A 19,947-nucleotide genomic window follows, 5' to 3' on the forward strand; every position below is an offset into this window, starting at 1 on the left:
GGTTTCCCCTCCTCCTTGAAAGCTTGCACAAGTTCTGTGACTGCAAACTGCATCCCCCAGGAAGATGCACAGAACAGGAGGGGTTGCTGTCGTGGGACTGTGGGGCGAATCTCAGGTTAATTTGTGAAATTAACTTCAGGCTCAGCAGCAGTTGCTGCTGCTAGTACTTCAAGAGAGAGAAGTAAAATGCTGATGGTAACATCTGCCTCTGTGATTTACAAGAGGTATAGGAATGTCTAGAAAGCTCCAGAGAGCTGTACATGGTAGGGGATTTTCTTGTGAATGACTTTCTTTGAGGAAAAACTACATGGCACTACATGGGAAATTGCAAAAGAGTCCAACAGCAGTAAGAAGTTTCTTCTTTCTTTTGCCTAACTATATATTAACCCCCCATACATTATAAGCAATTTTGAGACAATGGTGATTGGAAGACATAATTAGAAGTAGAATCCTCTTCTGTAAAACACTGTTCACTCAACACAAACATCCGTGAAGATGCTTTTCACTATCCTTATTTCCACATAATCTCTGGAAAGTGGGTCAGTATCTGTGCAAATATATAGGAAAGTGAGAAGATGGGTGAAACATGCTCTTCTATTTTGTCCTTTCCGACACCTTTCTGTGGACAGCTCCCATAGATGCAGTACTCACACTGTTACAGTAGGTTGTTACAGGAGTATTTCCCTAACTCACGTAGCAGACACCTTATCCCATCTCTTTAGAAGTGCAGTGCTTCCACCTACTCCAGCTGGACAGTTCTACCAGTAAGTAAAATGGGCTGATGTGATCCACAAGCTGGATGATGTAACAAGGTTGGGTGTGGCTCTGGACAGCCTAGTGTAATGGTTGGCAAACCTGCCCATGGCAGGGGGTTGAGACTAGATAATCTTTTCAACCCAGGACATTCTATGATTCTATGGTGGCAGGCCTATCTCTTCTTCCCACACCATCACTGAAAGGGGAACAGACTCCTTTCTGCAGCACAGTCCTTAGAAACTCCCCAGTGAGACTAGAAATCCTCTTTGATTGTTATGCATCAGTGGATTCAGCACTGCACCAAGGAATCAGAGACCTGAACTCCATGTTTCTAATTTTCTTGTTTATACCATTCCTGGGTGCTCCCTCTTGCTCTGCTCACATACCTCCCAAGGCATTCACGTGATCCTGCAGTGTGAGTCATCACTGCTGTTTCATAACTTGAAGCCAGGTGGAAACTTTATCCAACAGAAACATAAAAATGCACAAGCATGCACTTCTCTGCCACCCTTACTTCCCCTGGATAAATTGCAGTCATTTCCTTGTTCAGTAAAGCTGAGCAGAAGCATTGTTCAGATATCTCAGATGAGAAACTTATGTTCTGTGGAATGTGTATTCTTGTGTACACATGGGTGTTACATTGCAGGGGAAAGAAGCTTGGGAGATTTGGGGATAGAATAGAATAGAATCGTTAAAGAAGAAAGACCTCTAAGATCTCCAAGTTCAACTGCCAACCCAACCCACATGCCCACTATACCATGTCCCTCAATGCCACATCAACCCTTTTCTTGAACACCACTGGAGATGGTGACTTCACTTCTTCCCTGAGTAGTCTGTTCCAGTGTATCACCACTCTTTCAGAGGAAAAATTTTTCCTAATAGCTAACCTGAGCCTCCCCTGGCTATAAAATAGAATGGAATAGAAAATAGAATAGTTCAGTTGGATGGAACTTTGAGACATCATTTAGTCCAAGTGTCTGACTGCGTTAGAGCTAACCAAAAGTTGAAGCACAATACTGAGGGCACTGTCTAAATGCCTCACAAACTCTGACAGTCATGGGCTTGTACCTCCAGGAACAGGTACAGAAATGCTTTTAGACACACAATCAATAATTATTAGTTATTTGCCTTTTCACTTCCTGTAAATTTTGATTTTGAGCTAAGACCTACTACATGGTTAATAAACATACAATGTCATATTTCATTAATTTATCTTCTAATAACAGGTTCCAACAGTGATATCTGTGAGAGCTCTTCTCTGCGACAGAAACTTACTTTTTGTTTTTAATTGCAAACACAGCCTTGGATGTATTCCCATGAATCGAAGAACATGTTGTTGTTTTTTTGAAGGACTTAGAACTAGGCTCATGATTAATTCACCAAATTAAATTAAACCAGTTGGCAACTCTGATTTAAAGTTGGCTCATTTTCACCCATCTGACTTCAAAATGGCAGAATGGATTTTTATCAAACTTCAGAAGAAAAAAGAAAGAGTTTGCCTTTGGGAAAAGGAACAGGGACCAGAAATAGAAATAGGAAACAGCAATAGTATTTGTGTATCCTCCTTGGCCATTCAGTGTTACATACAAGAACTGGTGGCTGATGACACTGCCTGAAGCTCCATAGCAGTGGTGGAATGCCACTGCCAGAGGATGAGATTCAGGTGCAGAAATGAGACACTGGAGCAATTCCAGCTCCAACAGGAGTGCAACTGGTGCAGCTCAGCAGTGCTAACTTTCTGACCCTCTCCTAAAATGAGGCTTCAGCTGTACACGCAGCTCTCATCTATAAACCCATAATGTTAACAAACCGGGCAGCAGCTCCTGTTGTGATCTTCACAGCTCCCCACGGAGGGTGCTTGACTGCATAGCAACTGAAAGATGAATCCAGTTGAAAATGTGCTTATCATTCACCAATAAACCCACAGAGTGAGAGAATATACAGTGTGAGGATGTGGGTGGGTGAGGACGGATCTACCCTGTGAGATCGGGTACATGGTTAGATGGGCCATCTCAAAGCAGTATCTCTGTGAGCTCTGCATCATGCTGTGAGGTGTTTTGTTCCAGACAACATGCTGATTTTCTTCTGCATGCAGCAAGTTAGGGTCATAGAATCCTAGAATTGTTTGAGTTGGAAGGGACTCCTGAAGGCAGTCCCTGAAACCCCCCTGCAATGAGCAGGGACACCTATGGCTCCATCAGGTGCTCAGAGCTCCATCCAGCCTGAACTTGAGTGTTTCCAGGGATGGGGCACCCACCAGCTCTCTGGGCAACCTGTGCCAGTGTCTCACCACTCTGACTGTAAAATCCTTCTTCCTTATATCCAGTCTAAATCTCCGCTCTTCTAGTTTGAAACCATCTCCCCTTATCTTATCACAACAGGCCCTGCTAAAGAGTCTGTCCTATTCTTTCTCATAGTCCCCATTTAGGTACTGCAAGTTCCTTCCTGGTGGTTTGTACAGCAGTGATTTTTAGACTAGGGGCATGAAAAATGCAGTCTTGTATCTGTTATATCTACTGATATTGCTTCTTATTTCAGTGAATTATTTTTCTAATTGGTCTTGCATGTTTACATGATAATGTCTCCTAGGAGAGAAGTATGAAGGATAAAGCTGAATTATTTCATTGTCACACACTGCAAGTACAGGGGAAAGGGGCAGGAAAACCTTTCTACTACATCTTGGGTACAGGCTGAAGTTAGGACCTTCCCTGATACAATGCAAGTAGCTTTATTATCCTGATTTAGGATCTGTAAGCACAGAACATGAATGGGAGTGGTATTTAACATCTAGTTTATCAGAGCAGAATTTTCATTCCTCAAACGGAGATGATCATTCAAAACCAGTGTCAAGAACAGCTTACGTAAATCATTTTTTAAACCAGGAGCTCCTCTGGAGAATTTTTCCAGCTACAGACCTTGCTATCAATATTTGTGTCTTTGTTATTGCAGTGCCAGACTCCTGCACTGTGCTTAGCATGATGTCAAAGCTTCAGACAACCCATCAGCCAAAGCTGGTACAGACCCTGACGTTGCACTTGGCAGCTGTGTGTTGCTGGGGAGTTCAGTCCTGCCAGCCATACTTACACTAGCTGCCTTGTTTAGGCTTTGTTTGTTTCTGGCCAAGATGCTAAACATCCCAAACCTACCTGTTTGTGAGGGAACAGGTTCCCATCTTCACAGAGATGCCTTCAGCCTTCCAGCAGACAAGCTGCAGGATGCCAAATTTCTATTGCCTTATGTTTGGAGCAGAGTGACAGAACTGGCTGTGGAAGGGTTTGTGAGCTATGTCATGGCTGTTTGTAACAGAGTGGCCCTGCTTGGGGGAAGAAGTCCACGTGAGGTATTCAAGGTTGAATTCTCGGGCTGATCCTGCATTTCCCATGGGCTTGTGAGAGCACATGGAACAGTAAATATTTAAACTGTTGACACAGTGCCCGATTTAGACAGCAGCTTCAGCCTCACCCTCGCTTGGAGAAGTGTATTGTCTGGGGGAATGTTGTGTGACCCGAACAGCCTGTGCGGAATGTTGAGACTCCTTCACCCTGTGCAGCCAGGCTGTGGCTGGGTAACCTCTGCTCTGTATGTCCAGGAAGAGTGTGATTTCCATTGGTTTCCCAGCACAGAGTCTATTAGATGAGACTTCACAATGCAACTGGCTGGACAACATTTGTGAATTTCTCTTGTTTGGTTGGTTTTTTTTGTTTTTGTTTTTTTTTTTCCATTCAAAAATTCCAAAGAAAGTGAAATTGCAGTAACTCCAATGAAATGCTTTTCGGCTGCTTTAAAAGTAAATACTGAAGTTTAATCGCTGTTTTGCTCTCGGTTTTTCTGAATTTCCCTCCTTCATTTCCCTGCCTGAAATTTTGCATTGCAAATTTTGTTGATAGGACTCAAAACATAATTTATTCTTGGACACGAATGCTCCAAAGATATATCAACAAAAACTAAAACCTTCTTGACACCGATGATTTCACATGCTCTAAGGAAAACAGTCTGAGATTTCTAAAACAACTCTCTTTTTAGACTCTCTTCTTTCTCCAGCTTAAGAGGGCATATGTTGACTTTAACGCATGGTAGCTGGCAGCGCTGTGTGCTGAGCTCTACCCTCTCGCCACCACCCAAACTTTCAGAGGTCAACTCACAGTTGTATTTCCTATAAATGTGTTCATGCCTTTTAAATCTTTGGATAATATTATATATTATGATGTTACTTAAGTCCCCAAAGCATTGAAAAGTCAGAGGAGCCTGGGTGTTTAAAACTTCTGAGCGTGTGGATCTCTGTCATTGTTTCAATGTTTAATAGCTCAGCACAATTAATGCTGCCATATGGCTCCTGTTATCAGCAGAAATTCTTTCAGTACCCTGTAACATATGTAGACATGTATTGAATTTAATGGGGTGTTTGACTGTTGCTGTACAGCTGCCTTATCTGAGCTTCCAGGAATGTTAGGTGTGACTGTGGACGTGGATTAATATAGTACAATTGCTAGAATTCTGATCTAGACAAAATATTATTCATAACAGAGTAGAGAATGGGTGTGTAGGGTGGTTGTGACCTGTGTCTGTGGTTATGAAGGGATTATTAGCATCTTCTGCTGAACCACGTCAGGAAGAAATCATTAAATGCTTTTCCCTGTTGCAGTGTGAGATCTTGCCATGGAAACCCAGGGTACCAATAGATTAAACAGAAGAGAACAGGGAAGCAAGGTGAGATTAACAGAACTAAAATCTCACTTCAAATTAAATGAGACAAGAAGATGAAGTAGTTTTTCCAGCAGCTAAATGTATGCGCTGTTATCTCTTTAATAAAATGAAGACAGGAGGAAAAAAGCATCACAGTCCTCTCCAAAGTGGTAGATTAGCAGGAACTGTAACTCACCACCACAGCTCTAAAAGATTTATGTTGTGCTGCTTCCCTCTTCTTCATTCTCCAATTGTTTAACCATTAACACTGCAGACACCGCCCACTTGCTATTTCTCTTTTAAATTGATCAAGTAGTTGGCTTTTATGTTTCTGATTGGGTGGGAAACTCCTCTAGGTTGAGCTATTATTTTGGTGAGCAAACTGAGGGAGGCTGAGCCCCTCAAAGTGTTTGGACCCTTGAGACTGAGGGCTGGTTGTTCAGCTTCAAAGAGCTTCAGTTTTAAGCAGGATGATGGGAAGGAAGTCCAAGAGGAGTGTCAGGGGCATAAGGACAGGTGAGGTGCAGCCTTTCAGCTCAGCAGGGCTTCGGGGATTTTGATTGTGAGGACTGCCCTAATGGCTTATGAGAGAGTTATGAGTTGAGTTGTCACACGTGAAGAAAGTAAGGTAATGATTTTATATTAGATATGGGCTTTGGACTCAGTGGGGAAAAAAAAAAAAAAAAAAGATCCAAAGGCAAAAGAGAAAGCCTTCTTTCTCGTTTCACCCATGATCATGGCTGACCACACATTCCCTCTTCCCCATCGAACCCCTCAGGGTTTCCACAGCCCTGAGTGACAAATTGTAGCATGTTGGTCTCTCTGCACATCCTTATCTGCACATCCAATTCTTCTGGTGACTTCAAGAGGCCAAATCTTTTAGCCTAAGATGTCTGAAGCTTAAGACTCAGCCTATTAACAGATTTCAGTGAAGTATCTCAATGCCTTGCATCAGTCAGTTCTGAAAACTATACTGCCTTAACTACTTTTGGTTAGCATGAAAAGATCCAGCAATACTTGAGTACTTAATTTGCTTGTGGAAATAAGACTTGAAAGCGTAGATTTTTTACTCCTTAAAATCAAAGTAAGTTACCGCATAGCAAAAAAATAAGACTCAAGATTTATTCTGTTTTCCCCCTTTGCGCTGGGCAATAGCATAGAGCTTGTGTGCATCCAATTCTTGGTACAAGGGAGCAGGATTCTTGGATACATAGAAAACTTTGCTTAAGTTGTAGCAAAGTCCTTCAGACACACATTTTAAATGGCATAATAAGAGTTCGGTTGTAAAGTTCAGGACAAGTCTGAGTGCTCTGGGTGGTAAATTCATTGGACTTAAGACAGTGCCTTAAAAATGGAAACCTCTTGTATTCAAACCAGCAGAGAAAAAGGTTCTCCTTTAAAGGTTGTATTTGTTATCTGTTACTCTTGTCCTGGGTAGGAAAAAAGAAAGCAAACCCAAAAGCCCAAGAAAGATTCCTAACCAATTGATAATGAACAACTTTCAAGTACATTTACGTGCACATACATTTGTTTGTCTGTTTGTTTGTTTAAAAAAAAAAAGAAATATTTTTAGTGTTTTGACACTTTTTCTTTCAAGAAAAAAAGAAGAAAGATAGAGAGAAAAGAAAAAAGAAAGAGAAGAAAGTAATGTACACGTTACATTATTTTGGCACTGGCATGGATCATGTTAAAAAACATTTGTTGTTAATATTTATGATGGTTTGTACAAAATTGTAAACTATTTTCAAGTTTGTTTTTACTTTTGTTCATCATCACCTTTCAAAAACTGTCACTGCAGGAACAGAAATACCCCAAACTAAACCCCAGAATGAAAGCAAGGCAACTCCCCTTGGCCCTGCCCATCCTTCCCCCTGCCTTCCTGCTCACTCTACCTAGAAGAAGACGGAAGGAGACAGTTTTTGAAAGCACCCAGCTTTAATTGGTGAGCACGCTTGTCCTGGAAGCCATCCCATGGCACAGAATGGGCTTCAGCTCCTTTCCATCTGGCACAGGATGGCTATGAGAGAGCAGAGACTGCCACCCACCAATCACACCTTCCCACCTCTAGAGTAGACAAAGATGGCTCTTTAGGTCATTTTATTTTATTTCTTTGTTGTTCCCCCCCCACCCCCCACCTTTTATTTTTCCTCCTCCCCCCGTTTTTTGTTTTTGTTTTTTTTTTACAAAAATTTCTACATCTAAATCACTTTGCTATAGAAACATTATTTTCTTTTTTTTTCTTTTTTTTCTTTTTTTTTTTTTTTTACATTAGTTAAAGCAGAACCTGCTTTTGTGAAAAAAGACAAGGATCAAGGTCTTATTTCATGCAGAAAATGCAAATTAAAGAACATAAAAAATGGGTGGTCTGTTCTTTTTTTTTTTTTTTTTTTTTGTTTTTTTTTTTTCCCTTCTGTTTGTTTTTGTAATGCTGTACAGGATGCAACGCAGCCACTCAAGAGTATGTCAAGATGGTTCACGGCTGTCCCTTTGATAATGTATATTGACATTGCCATTGATCTCCCTGTTCTGTTGTCACTGTTGTTCAGTTAGGATTTTGTTTGAAATTCTGGCCACATAAGACGTCCCCAGTTAGAGAAGATGTTGCCACTTCTTCATCACTGAAGGGAAGATAGATGAGTGCAGTTTGAGAGGATGATAGATTGGCATAAATGGTCTAGCCTTTCCTGGCCCAGACTTAGAGGTCTAATCTTGTTTGCGTTCATCCCTCTTAGCTTAACATCCCCGTGGGAAGCACATCATGAGTGGGCATTTGTTCTTCAGAAAACAGTTTCACCTCTGGAAGGGGATGTGATTTCACACAAAGACACAATATTATGACATGCCAGGCAATGGAGAGAAAAAATACTGTAGATTGGTCAAAGGTCATTCTAGAAGGTAGAATGTAAAGTACTTGCCTACAGGTGGTATTTTTCTGGTAACTCTTCAGTCTCTCTATTCTCAGATTTCCCATTTTCTTCTCTAGTACCTGGCTATTTGTCTTTCCAAGTGTTAGAAACTCTCCTCTGTGACATCTGCTGACCCTTTCTAGGATCTTGCTCATGGAGATCATCTCTTTTGGTCTGTCAAGCACATTGGCCCCAAACTGGTGAAGCTGTCAGAGCCAGTTATGGTTTTAAACAAATGAGTGGTCATCAGGACTGCTCCCCTGCTCAGAGATGAGCACAGGATTGGGCTTTGCTGGATTGAGGTACTGCATGGGTTTAGACCTACCCTGTTCCTCAATTTTGCCCTTTTCCTTTTTGCTTCAATGCTCCTGAAATGTGGGAAGCTGGAGGCTGGAGCAACCTCATTTCCCCCTTGCCAAGAACTTTCTTCAAAATCACCTACCTTTTAGCTGAACCTCAGATTTATGCCCAGTATCTCCCTGCGAAACACTCTGGGCCATATCTCCCCCATTTCTACTTCCATATTTCTGGGGCTTGAGTTAGGTGAGCTCTCTAACAGCCTGGAAGCTGCACAGCAAAAGACAAATTCCTGTTCAAAACACCCCTAGTAGGCACCCAGGTGGCCCTGTGGCGGGTGACACAATGCCCAGAACTTTGGGCCTGTTGTCCGCCATCCTTGAAGAAATAAATTAAGCTTTGCCAGCCAACAACAGCACAAGTTCTCTCACAAGGTGTACCTCCAATTTGGACTGACACCTGACATGTCATGATATTGTGTGGTAGTCACTGCTGCAGCGAGGAATCACCACTGGACCACACTGGGTCTCATTGGGAATGGTCATTACCTTGGCAAGGCTTGGTGCTGCAGCAGTGCAGGCCCCACAGCCTTGGGCACAGCCAGAGGGTAGTGATGAGAAAAGAAGGACCAACCTAGCACATAATTTCTTAGTGGAACACATAACAAGGAGAGAAATGCCTCTGCCAGCCTGAGAGAGTGCATTCCTCATGCTGAAAAACAGGACATTGCCTGTCTCACTCCCCAAACACCATCTGCATGACACCAAAGGCAATCCCGTTTTCCTCCCTTGCTGACCTGGCTTCTCCTAGCCTGATTGTCCCCAGATCCTCCTCATTTGGCTCAACAAGACTCGAGGCTGTTCTGCAAAGGGTGTTCTATGCAGCTGGGAGTTGGGAGCCACGTGACAAGATACCCAGAGAAGCACACTGCAGTCAAAGTCTCTGGCATTGGCAAGCTCTGGCTATCTCAGATGGGAGCAGGACAGTCCTTAGCATGGAGCTGGGATCAAGAGGTGTAGGATGGCAGATTCAGTGCCTCTAGAGTGAGATGATGATGGCGGACCTTCTTGGATGAAGCCATTTTTTCCCCCATGATTTTCTGCCGCAGAGCACACTGTGGTGCAGGAACTCATACTCACACAACTTCTTGCTTTGTCTCTGCAAAAAACTCCTGTTCTGTGTACCCACAAATCCTGCCTTTGCTGTTCACCAGCAGGAATGGCTGAGTCAGGGCTGTGTGGCCTGCGTCATGCTGACACACTCTAGCTGGAATGGCAGTCGCAGTGGAGAGAAGCCTTACTGTTGAATAATGGCCATTCCTAACAGAACTGAGACTTCCATATGGTCCACCTTCCATATAAATATTTTTCTTTTATCCTCGCTGCAATGAACAATACAACATTTATTGGCTGCAGAAACCACACTCTTCCCCACAGAGAAAGGACTGTCCTCTATTTTTCCAAAACACGAAGATAAAACAGACAAGCAGTTTCTCATCTTGTTTTTCACCCTTGGCATTCTTCCCAGCCCAGACAAAGATTGGTTATAATACAGAGGGTTACCTATAGGTCTCAGACCCACTACCATTATTGTCTATGGCATTCCACTATCACTCATTTCTGCTAACTGAATTTGCATGGAAACCAAACATCCCTTGGTCCAAAATCAGTCAATGCCATAAACTTAAGCCTGTTCATTTGCACTTCTGACCTTCTGTGCTTCTTCTGCTGCAGATTTTTTCTCTGCAAGTCCAGTGGCCACTAAAACAGATAGCTAAGCTTAACTCAAGGTCTCTGCTTTGCACTCTCTCTTCCAAATCCATCTTTCATCATCTCTTCCCAAACAGCCAGAAACTTGCAAACAAAGGTCTATTGAATTGCAAAGATTCTTAAGAGAAGTCTGTGAACATTGACGGCTTCCTTGATAACTCTTGTCAGCAGCTGGGCATTTCCTAGCACTTGTCACCCTAGACCAAATCACAAGGCAGAAAGCAGCATCAGCAACAGCAGTTTTGCAAGACTGTCCAGGCTCATACTGCCTTTACTCCACGTGCATTACTTCATTTATACAACTGATACCTGATATCATTTTCATCCCTTCACTACTACATCCCAGGATACAGTAAGGCATAGTACAGTTTGGCTCTCCAGGAAGAGGCCAAATGTGCAAGAGATTAGGGTCTAATACACAACCTCCTCTAATTGACCTCAGGGATGGTGGGATCAAACACTGAACAGTTACTTATACAGCGTAACTTCCACCTCTACCGCCCACCCCTTCTTTACTGCTCTTGGAGGTGGATCAGGGAACCAGCCCTAAGGTCACCAACTTGGTGGGCTGCACTTCAGTGCAGGCACAGGTTCACCCTCCAATCCCTGTGGGAAAATCTGGGAAATGGTATTGATGTATCAACCTGGAGGACAGTGCTTCTTTATTACGTTTGTCACCTTTCAGCTGTTCTTTACTTCTGAATGTACAGAACCATTTTTATTTGGTTTACATCAAGACATTAGAAATCAAACATTTATTTTAAAAACAAAAAAACAAAACAGAACAACAGCAACAAAAAACAAAACAAAACAAAAAAAAAAAAAAAAACCGCGAACCAACAAAAAACCTCAACAAAATCAACCAATCAAACAAACTAAAACCAAATGAAAAAGAATAAAAACCAAGCCCCAACGCTATATACATCTTCTCATTCCCAGTCTCCATTCCCTTCCCCCCCTCTCTCCCGCCCTTCCTCCCTCCCCCCCAGCATCTGCATTAGGTCCAACACATAGGTTTCACATCTCTCACCCAACCCATGCCCCCAACCCAGTCTCCATGACTTCTGCAGAGATATCCCACCCTGCTTGGTAAGCCCAGTCTCATCTCCAAGAAAGCGTTTGGTAACCTGCACAGCATTTCTTGCCTGGTTATTTCTTATCTCTGACATCAGGGTGAAGCCCAGCCATTGCCCCAGTTTGGGACAGTGGTAGCTCCTCTGCATATCCCAGCCCAGCTCCTGCAACATTGTCCAGATGCAAATGATTGTCCCTGCCTACAGGGACTAAGCTCATTCTGAAGGCAGAGCACCACGAGTCTCCCTCTTTTTCCCAGTTCCTGACCTCACCACCTCCCAGAGTCTGTGGTCTCTGGCCACCAGGGACTGCTGCCATGGCTGGGTTTCTTTGAGTGCTGCCTGCAGCTGCACCCAGCCCATCTGGCTCACTGCGGGTCCCCAGTTTCCAGTGCTCTAGACTTTTCAAACCTATTGTATTGCACGTATACTTCTACTAGTATCTCTCCTAATCATCTCTGAAGTTCTAGCTCATTCTACCTCATCCCATCCTCTCCACTAGGATTTCACTAACTACTGTCCTTTGGTCTGCACAGCTCCAGAGGTTTCACTTCGGCTTGATAACAGTTCAGAGATTTAAAACCCTTTCACTCTCTCCATAAAAAGGAAAACAAAACCAACTCCCTCCCCTACTCCTTATCTCCTCACGCCAGAGCCTCTGGAGCAGATCTGGTCAAACAAACTGGCCCAATCAGGCCCTCACACGGCTCTGTTTCTGGGAAGTGGATGTGCTGTCCATTGGACAGAGGAAGCGCCAAGCCTTGGCAGGTTCCCTGCTTATTTGCAAGACATAAGCTGCTGGAATGGTGTCAGATGTGCATGCAAGAAAGCTGGATGCCAATTAAGACCTATAGTCCTGTTTGTTTCATGCACTGTGAACTTATCCTATATACACTACGGGCTGGTTTATGCTTGAAGACATGAATATAAAGGTATACATTTTCCTTTTATCTTAGTAACCAAAGCTTTACTTTCACCCATGGAATAGCAGGGGTTTGCTACCAGGGCTTTTATTTTCCTGTTCTGCTCTTTCTCTCTTCAGTTCTCAATACTGAAGGTGAAGGGGGGATAGGAGGGGGACAGGTAGGATTACAGTCCCAAGGTCCTAGTTCCTAAAGGTCCCTGAGTGACAGCACTATACAGTATCAGAATATGAAGTGATAGGGTTGTGTTGGCCATTTATATCCTGAGAGAGATTTCACTTCTATTTCTCCTTTTCCTCCTCCACCTCCACACGCCTGTGTTAGGCTGTTACGCATGGGAAAGGTGCAAAACATTCTCCTCCAGCCCAGCCCCCTCAGGCTGCCTGGAGTTTCCCTCATGCTCAGCTTACATTCTCTGACAAAAAACACAAGACCCAACAAAAGGCAACCCTGTCTCAAGCAGCAAACAAAACGAGCTCCTTTCAGAATTGCCTCCTGCACCACTGTAGCAAAAGCCAGATGCAGCTCCATTTTGGAGTAGCACTCACACTTTTTCCTCTCCACTGCTCTCCCTTCATGAAGAGGAGATGGACAGCAGCATGCACACAAGCTACAGAGTGGAAATCTCCTCCGGCTTTCCAACAACATTATCTTTGTACCCACCCCATCAAAGGCTCATGTCTTTCCTTATGTTTGTGACGGCTTGAAACCTCTCAGCCTGGAGTTTGAGTAAAACTCTTTTTTTCTCCACTGTCTCCTTTCAGAATCACTGGACCCCAAAACAACCCTTGGATTTGTTGCCTTTCTTAGGGTGGACACGGATTGCTATGGAGGGGGAAAATGGAGGTGCCACCTCGGTCCTGGAGAAGGGCATTTCTAAAGGCCTCCAGCATTCTTCCCTCCCCCCCTGTCCAGGACCACATATTCTATTACTCATCTGACTTACAGGACTCGATTGTTCTCCATCCTGCCATGTCACCAGAAATTATAAGGCAGTTCCTGAACTGTGAGAAGTCCTGACCGCACACTCTTTGGCAAAGATTATTGTGTAGGACTGAAAAGTCCAGATGTCTGGATATACAAAGACAGACTCTATGAAATAAAACTGGCCTGGCAAGGACAGGTCAGAAACATTCAGAGAGAAATTAGGATGACTCCTGATAAGAAAGAGAACCCAGCCAACAGAGAACCGAGGCAATAGCAAAAGAGTCTGGCTCCAAATCCCAGCAGGTGAAGAAATGATCTGAGCAGTGCTTTTTCCCTGGAAAGCTTTTGGATTGTCGCTATGAAATTCTGGACTCAGTCTCTGATTGAAGACTTGAAAAGTAAAAACAGACCCTCCCCCGTGCCTGATCTCCAGCTGCTGGAGGCCCCAGGCTGTACCTGCTGTGCTGGACAGGGTTGGTCAGCAGCTGACAGGAACCCCTCTACAACCCCATGCAGGGCTCAATGCCCAAGCAGCAAAGAGCAGAGGTGGGCTTTTCATCATATCTGTGTGCTACTGCCTCTGCTGGCCCTTGGGAGCAGCTGAGGGCACTCTCAGGTGCCTAACTCCTACCACATATTGGTCAGGCTTCTACTACAGCTAGCAAATCACTGGGGTTCCTGAGTCATCTCCCTCAGCTTCATCATTTTTCTTACCACATGGCTATTTGTTCCCCCTCCAATCTTAACAGGCTTCTTACAACTGCCTTTTTTTTTTTTTTTCCTTCTGTCATTCAGGCCACCCTTTACATTGCAATCCCATATATAAAGGGTAAGTGTTTTGACACTGTATTTACTGACCCATCAGCAGGTTAGACTTCCCTGAAAGGCCAAACCTGCTGATAGGCAGCCTCCCTCTGGCACGCATATTACCACACTATACTGCTGATGTCATGAAATACAACCTTATGACTTCCATTACAACTTCTAAACGCCTTTTCCAAATTGAATCACACTAGAAAGTGTAACAGTCTCCTCACGACAACCTTTAACTTCCTGCACATCAGGCAGAAGAAACTACCTGATTTAGCACTAGTCCTACCACCCAGTTCTGTTCATTCTTCAAACTTACTGCTGTACAGATCCATGTAAGCAATGAACTGCAGCATCAAGAAAACCTGCTTTCAACAGCATCACTCCTGAATGTGGAAACCAGCAAGAAACTGTTCTGTAGGGCAGCTGGGAAGCTAAGCCTGATTTAACAATTGTGCTAACACCTTGGTGAGCCCAGTGAAGACTGGACTGAATGTGTGCATGCATGAACATGGGAGAGGGAGACAGAGACTGGGGATGAGTGAGAAGGATGGATGTTCTACTTTTATGCTTAGGAGTCTAGCAGTAGAAAATGCATAAAGCACATAACTGATATAAAAACAACAATACTTATCACTCTGATGAGCCCTGATCCTTCTTCCTCCAAGTCAAGGCAAAACTTTCTATGACTTCAGTATTACTAGTTCAGGCCTGTAGTAATTCACATTTTCTTAGCTCTGTACAGACGCAAATTAGTAAATGAAAAGATGTGCATTAGATGCACCTGTTCTGTGACAAACAGGAGTTTCCCTGGTCTCAGAGAATCACTTTGCTCTTCCAAACAATGGGAACTTAAGAAAAAGGAAGAGGACGCTAGCTGTAAAATAAAGGGGTGTTTGCATTCAAGGCAGTGTGTGTGTGGCTGGCATGTGAAAACCTCCATCAGGTAAGAAAAAAGTTCTCATAGTTATTCCATGAATGGCAGAATGACCCAAGGGTTAAAGTTTTGCACTTGTGAATTTATTATTTTCATGGCTTTTATTAACATTGTAAGGGAGATTATCAATCATCAGTGATTGCCCAAGTGGCCAATAATTCAGTGATTTATCTGAAAGTCACTGGCTCCTTTGGAAAAGGAGTACCCTTTTGTACCTTAATAATGTGCCTGCAGTTGGAAGCTACTACACACTTAAGGGCTTCCACAAGCACTGACAAGCTCAGCACTTTCACTGCAATCTTCATTCTGCCCAGTCTTTGAAGACCACTGTCTTCCAGAGGGACGATGCTCCATAGAACTCTACTGCATCCTTAGTTGCATCTTCTGCAGGAAGGGACACAAGGTGCTCTTCTCTGCGTGGTTTAACAGACATAAAGCAAGGCCATATAAAAGCAGAACATATTATAGGGTGGTAGATCGCCATTTGCTTCTGAAGCTCTTAGGAAATGGAATATTATTCTGGATATTTTCATCCTGAAATACAACAGTTTAAAAAACATCCACCCCTTCCTGCACCTTGCTGTAGGCTATGGTCATTTGGTGGGCTGGAGTGTGAAGTCCCTCGTTTGGCACAAAGAGTAGGTAGAGAGGGGAAATGGCTGAGTTTTCAGAGTCCTGTAACTGCCTTTCTCCCAAAACTCAGTAAGAAAGATGCAGGGTGGAAATGATTAGGAACAAGCCCTCATTTCAGGACTAAACCAGCTTAGATCCAATGCCAGCAGTAGACAATGGCATCATCCCATTGCTGATCCCCAAAACCCTCTCTCTCCTCAGCAAGTGTATTTGCACAATCTATTGTCCCCAGCCCTGTGTCTCTAGTACAAGCTAGGACTCCAAGTTCGCAAAGTTGCAATGAGCAAACAAAACCCTGCTATCCCCCCCAGAACATTGCCAGTTAAATGTCATCTGTGTTCTCTTTCTACAAAAGACATTACAAAACCCCCCTCCCCTGCTCCCCTCCCCAGAAAACATGCTTGCACACACACATCCATGTCCACACTTTCACACTCCCAGATGTGTCTCACATGCACACACTCATTCACACAGGAAAAACAGCTTGCAAACTCCTGAAGGTGGAAAAAGGCAACTTGCAAATGTGCCTTTGCTTTTGATAAGCTCCCTCCTCCCACCCCCCCATGCCCCACATTGCCCCTTCCCTCCCAAATAATTGCCCTGTCCTCCCCCCTTCCCAGCTCTTCCAAAATAAATATTCTTTTTATTAGTTGGTTTAAAAGATTCTTTTAGGCTTGTAAGCAAGAGAGAGGGAGAGAGAAAAAAGAAAAGAGAAATCTCATAGCATGAGAATGAAACCCCACTATCCCATGAATCCATGAAGGAATAGACATGAAGGAGTTGGGAACAGTGACAGAAGAAAGATTTAAAAAAATATAATAATACTGAGAAGAGAAAGATGAAATTATGAAGTTCAGTAGTGAAATGGAAGCGAGGATAGTGCATTAGTGAGCACAGCCAAAGATAACCTATCCACCCCCACCAGTTTTTAACTCAATTTCTTTATATCTCCCTCCCCCCCCCCCTGCCCCTTTTTAATACTTTTTTCCTTTTTTTTTGTTATTTTTCACTTTTTTTCTATCCTTTTTCTTTTTTTTTTCTCCTTTTTTTTTTTTTTTTTTTTTTTTTTTTTAAAACAATGGTTTAAGTCCTTCAGCAGGAAACCAAAATCAAGACAAACACACCCCTCCCTGAAATCACTCCCCTCCATATACCTTTCTTTCCCTTCCCACCCCCCCCAACACTCCGTGGTTCTATATGTGCTGAAAAGAGAAGAGTAAGCTTAGAATAATTCTAATGAACCAAAGGAATAAATGATAATGATAGTAAAGAGTAAAACCCAAACCCAAAAGACCACAACACTCCTGTGTTGTCATTGTCTGAGTGTCTGTCCCTATCTCTCTTGGAGGCTGCAGGCATCAATTTACATAGTACAACCAGTAAACAAGGTTGAAGAATCCAAAGGTGATTGGAAAAATGATTCTTGACCACTTGTCAATGGTGCTGACATCTGTTAGGTCTGGGATTTTGAGCTTCAGCTTGGATGACCGCCGACGGAGACGGCAGTTGGCACGGTTGCGGGCTGCGGCATGGTGGGTCAGTGGGACATGGCGGTCCAGGGTTGGGTGATGACCAAATCCATCCCGGGAGGCCAGCTGCTTGCGGAACTGAATTCCTGAGCCTTCAAAGGACATGACAGAGTTTCGAGAGTCGCCGACGCTGCTCATCATGTCCGTGGCCAACAGCTCGTTGTTCATATCCAGAGTGCTGAGGAGAATGTTACCATAAGGGTCAACCTAGAACGGGGGAGACAGAGAGAAAGCTAGCATGGATGTCTTGTGCACTGTGTGCACAGCTACACTACCAGGGATGGTTTTGAATTGCTTTCTGTATATTGATACTGGTCTTTGGGTTGTAAGTGGGCTCTGAACCTGGACTTCTGCATTTGCAAAGGTCACCCATTGATGTTGGTTGCCCACAGGCAGGAACCTGTGCTTTCAGCAAACTTGTGAGTGAATCAGTGTGTTTGTGCCAACAGGGTAGGACCAAAAGGCACAAAGGTACCTTAGGGGTACACCTGCCCTTGCAAGAGGATGGTCCTGATGAAACTGGCTTGAGGATAATGACCAAATGGTCAAGGAGAAAAATTCCCAGTAAACAATGGGAAGGGATCCTTCTTGGCATCTGTCTGCAAACTTCAGTAGATCTATGTTTATAAGACAAGGGAACTGAAGTTTCTTGTGGTGAAGAGATAGGCTGCTCCACAGCTCATCCAGGACTGAATGAACAGTGGAGAGTTTGAATTCTCCTGCCACAATGAAGGAAGGGGACAAACCTGCTCTCTCACCCTCTTTTCTTCATAACGATGGCGCTCATTGTTGGCCTTGCTGATCCGTTCACTCTGTTTCTTCTGCTGCCGGGGGCCTCGTCCAAAGAATATGTAGTTGACAAAAGCATATTCCAGGAGTGCCAGGAACACAAAGACAAAGCAGCCCATGAGGTAAACATCAATAGCCTTGACGTAAGGGATCTTAGGGAGAGTTTCTCGCAGGTGGGTGTTGATGGTAGTCATTGTGAGTACCGTGGTGACCCCTGTAAGAAGAGGGTACGTGTTCTGTTATCAAGGTGGGGTGGTTTCCTGACACTCCAGTCTCAGCTTCCCCATCCCTTCTCCCATCTGCACCGAACCTCAGAAGGGTTGGAAGAAGCAAAACTGGGAAGAAAATTTATTCTTTATTCTAAGATCAGCTGCCCATTGCATTTCCTCAAATGTCTTTCCTCCTCTTCTCTGTTGGCCACATTCCAGATGAAGTTCTTTGTTTTTAGCTCTCTTACTCTACATGACTTTAATTTGCTCTTCATTTTTTAGCCCTACCTCCACTGTGATTGCTCCCAAATTTGTCTGTGCATCCTGGAGTTGTGCTTGTCCTGTTTTCCCATCAACTTTATTGTTTCTAGTGTCATTCCCAACAAAAGGCTTAGAGAGCTAATAGTCTTCAGTTCACAGAAGAGCAGACAGAGGGAAGGTACAACAATAATTTTTGAATACCCAGAAGTCTGGTGCAAATTAAGGGGAAATAAAATGTTCTCCATTTCCACCAAAGACAGACAAATTGCAATAGAGATTTAGAATAGAGGAAAAGGGGGGACTTCTGATTTTATGAGCAGGCAAATCCAGAGGTAGAGTGGTTAGAGGAGGATGCATATTCTCCTTCTTTGAAGGTTTTTAGGAACAAGTTAGATGGAGAGCTGTCAGGAATGGCTCATTGAGAGCTGTTCCAGTTCTGATCTACAGTGTTTTTCTTCTGTTTTCTCCTTTGAATCCAGATGTCAGCTGAAAATCAACAGCTGTGCATCTCACATCCACCCTTCTGCTTATACTCTCCCTGTGAGAGTCTGCTATGTCTACTATGTTCAGCAATGTCTACTGTGATCTTTTTACTCTCACTAAGGATACTCTTGTCATTGCAACTTACCTTTTTAATTTACCATGTTCCTCTTTTCCCTTCTTTGCTACAGCCTCTCCAAACAAGCACAGACAAATCATTTATTTTATATGTCTGTGTACAAACCACCACTGTTCTGCTTTCTCCTAAAGCTAATTTAAGTTCCCAGCCTTCTCTGTATGACCCAGTCTTTACCTGAGCTCTGTTCCTTACCAGAGCCTTTTCCTACCAATGCTGAAATCTTCCTTCCTTGCCTCTCCTATTTCCTTTGAACTTCCTATCATGTTGCATAGCCCCATTCTGATATGTCAGCCACCCCACTTTTCTCCTGTTCCTTCTTCAAAATCCTCATCTGCAATCCACCCCCACTTCCCTTCTGTTGCTTAAAAGATCTCTTCTTTTCCTCTTGTAGGAAAACATCCCTATTTAGGGGAGCATATGTTTAAGAAAATCTTTTACTTTACTGTCCCACATTTGATTTGGTTATGAAGGTCTTCAGTCCCATCATCCAACTAACCTGCTTTTGGCACACCTATTAACCAAGAGATGCTCAGACTTATCTTCTTAAGAAAACAAGTACTAACTGGAGTTAGGGAGCTGGTGGGTTCATAGCATGTCATAGTCTCATGCATCTGAGAAGCTGTGACCATTTATACCTTTGGTATAGAGAAACAAATTTCCCACAGAAATCTATACTGTAATTTTACTGATTCAAATAATACAGACTCAAGATTGGAAGTTTATGGTATTTCCAGAGAAAGTAACGCTTCAGGCTAAAAACTTTCAGTTTGTTCTGTGAGGAAATGTCATTATTCTGGGATGACAAATTTGACAGAACTATCTGTCT

At 43.4% G+C, this 19,947-nt stretch overlaps 1 protein-coding gene and 1 long non-coding RNA gene across 4 annotated transcripts in view; one reads left to right on the plus strand and one right to left on the minus strand.

Annotated features, from left to right (window-relative positions):
* The window catches only part of LOC107312851, a 154,172-nt gene that overhangs the window by 134,058 nt on the left and 167 nt on the right, over positions 1 to 19,947 (plus strand). The window lies entirely within an intron of this gene.
* Positions 16,778 to 19,947, minus strand: part of LOC107312849 (gamma-aminobutyric acid receptor subunit beta-4) — a 61,554-nt gene continuing 58,384 nt past the window's right edge. Inside the window, exons 8-9 of one of the 2 annotated variants that reach the window (XM_015860642.2) lie at positions 18,002 to 18,246; positions 16,778 to 17,450 (exon numbers count right to left, since the gene is read on the minus strand). In XM_015860642.2, the coding sequence (XP_015716128.1) occupies positions 17,073 to 17,450; positions 18,002 to 18,246 (623 nt within the window). In that variant the 3' untranslated portion in view covers positions 16,778 to 17,072. Of the gene's footprint in view, positions 17,451 to 17,989; positions 18,247 to 19,947 lie in introns of both variants that reach the window. The other variant, XM_015860641.2, reaches the window with a different exon arrangement.

This window comes from Coturnix japonica, chromosome 4 (assembly GCF_001577835.2).
Source record: "Coturnix japonica isolate 7356 chromosome 4, Coturnix japonica 2.1, whole genome shotgun sequence".
Taxonomy (NCBI): Eukaryota; Metazoa; Chordata; class Aves; order Galliformes; family Phasianidae; genus Coturnix; species Coturnix japonica.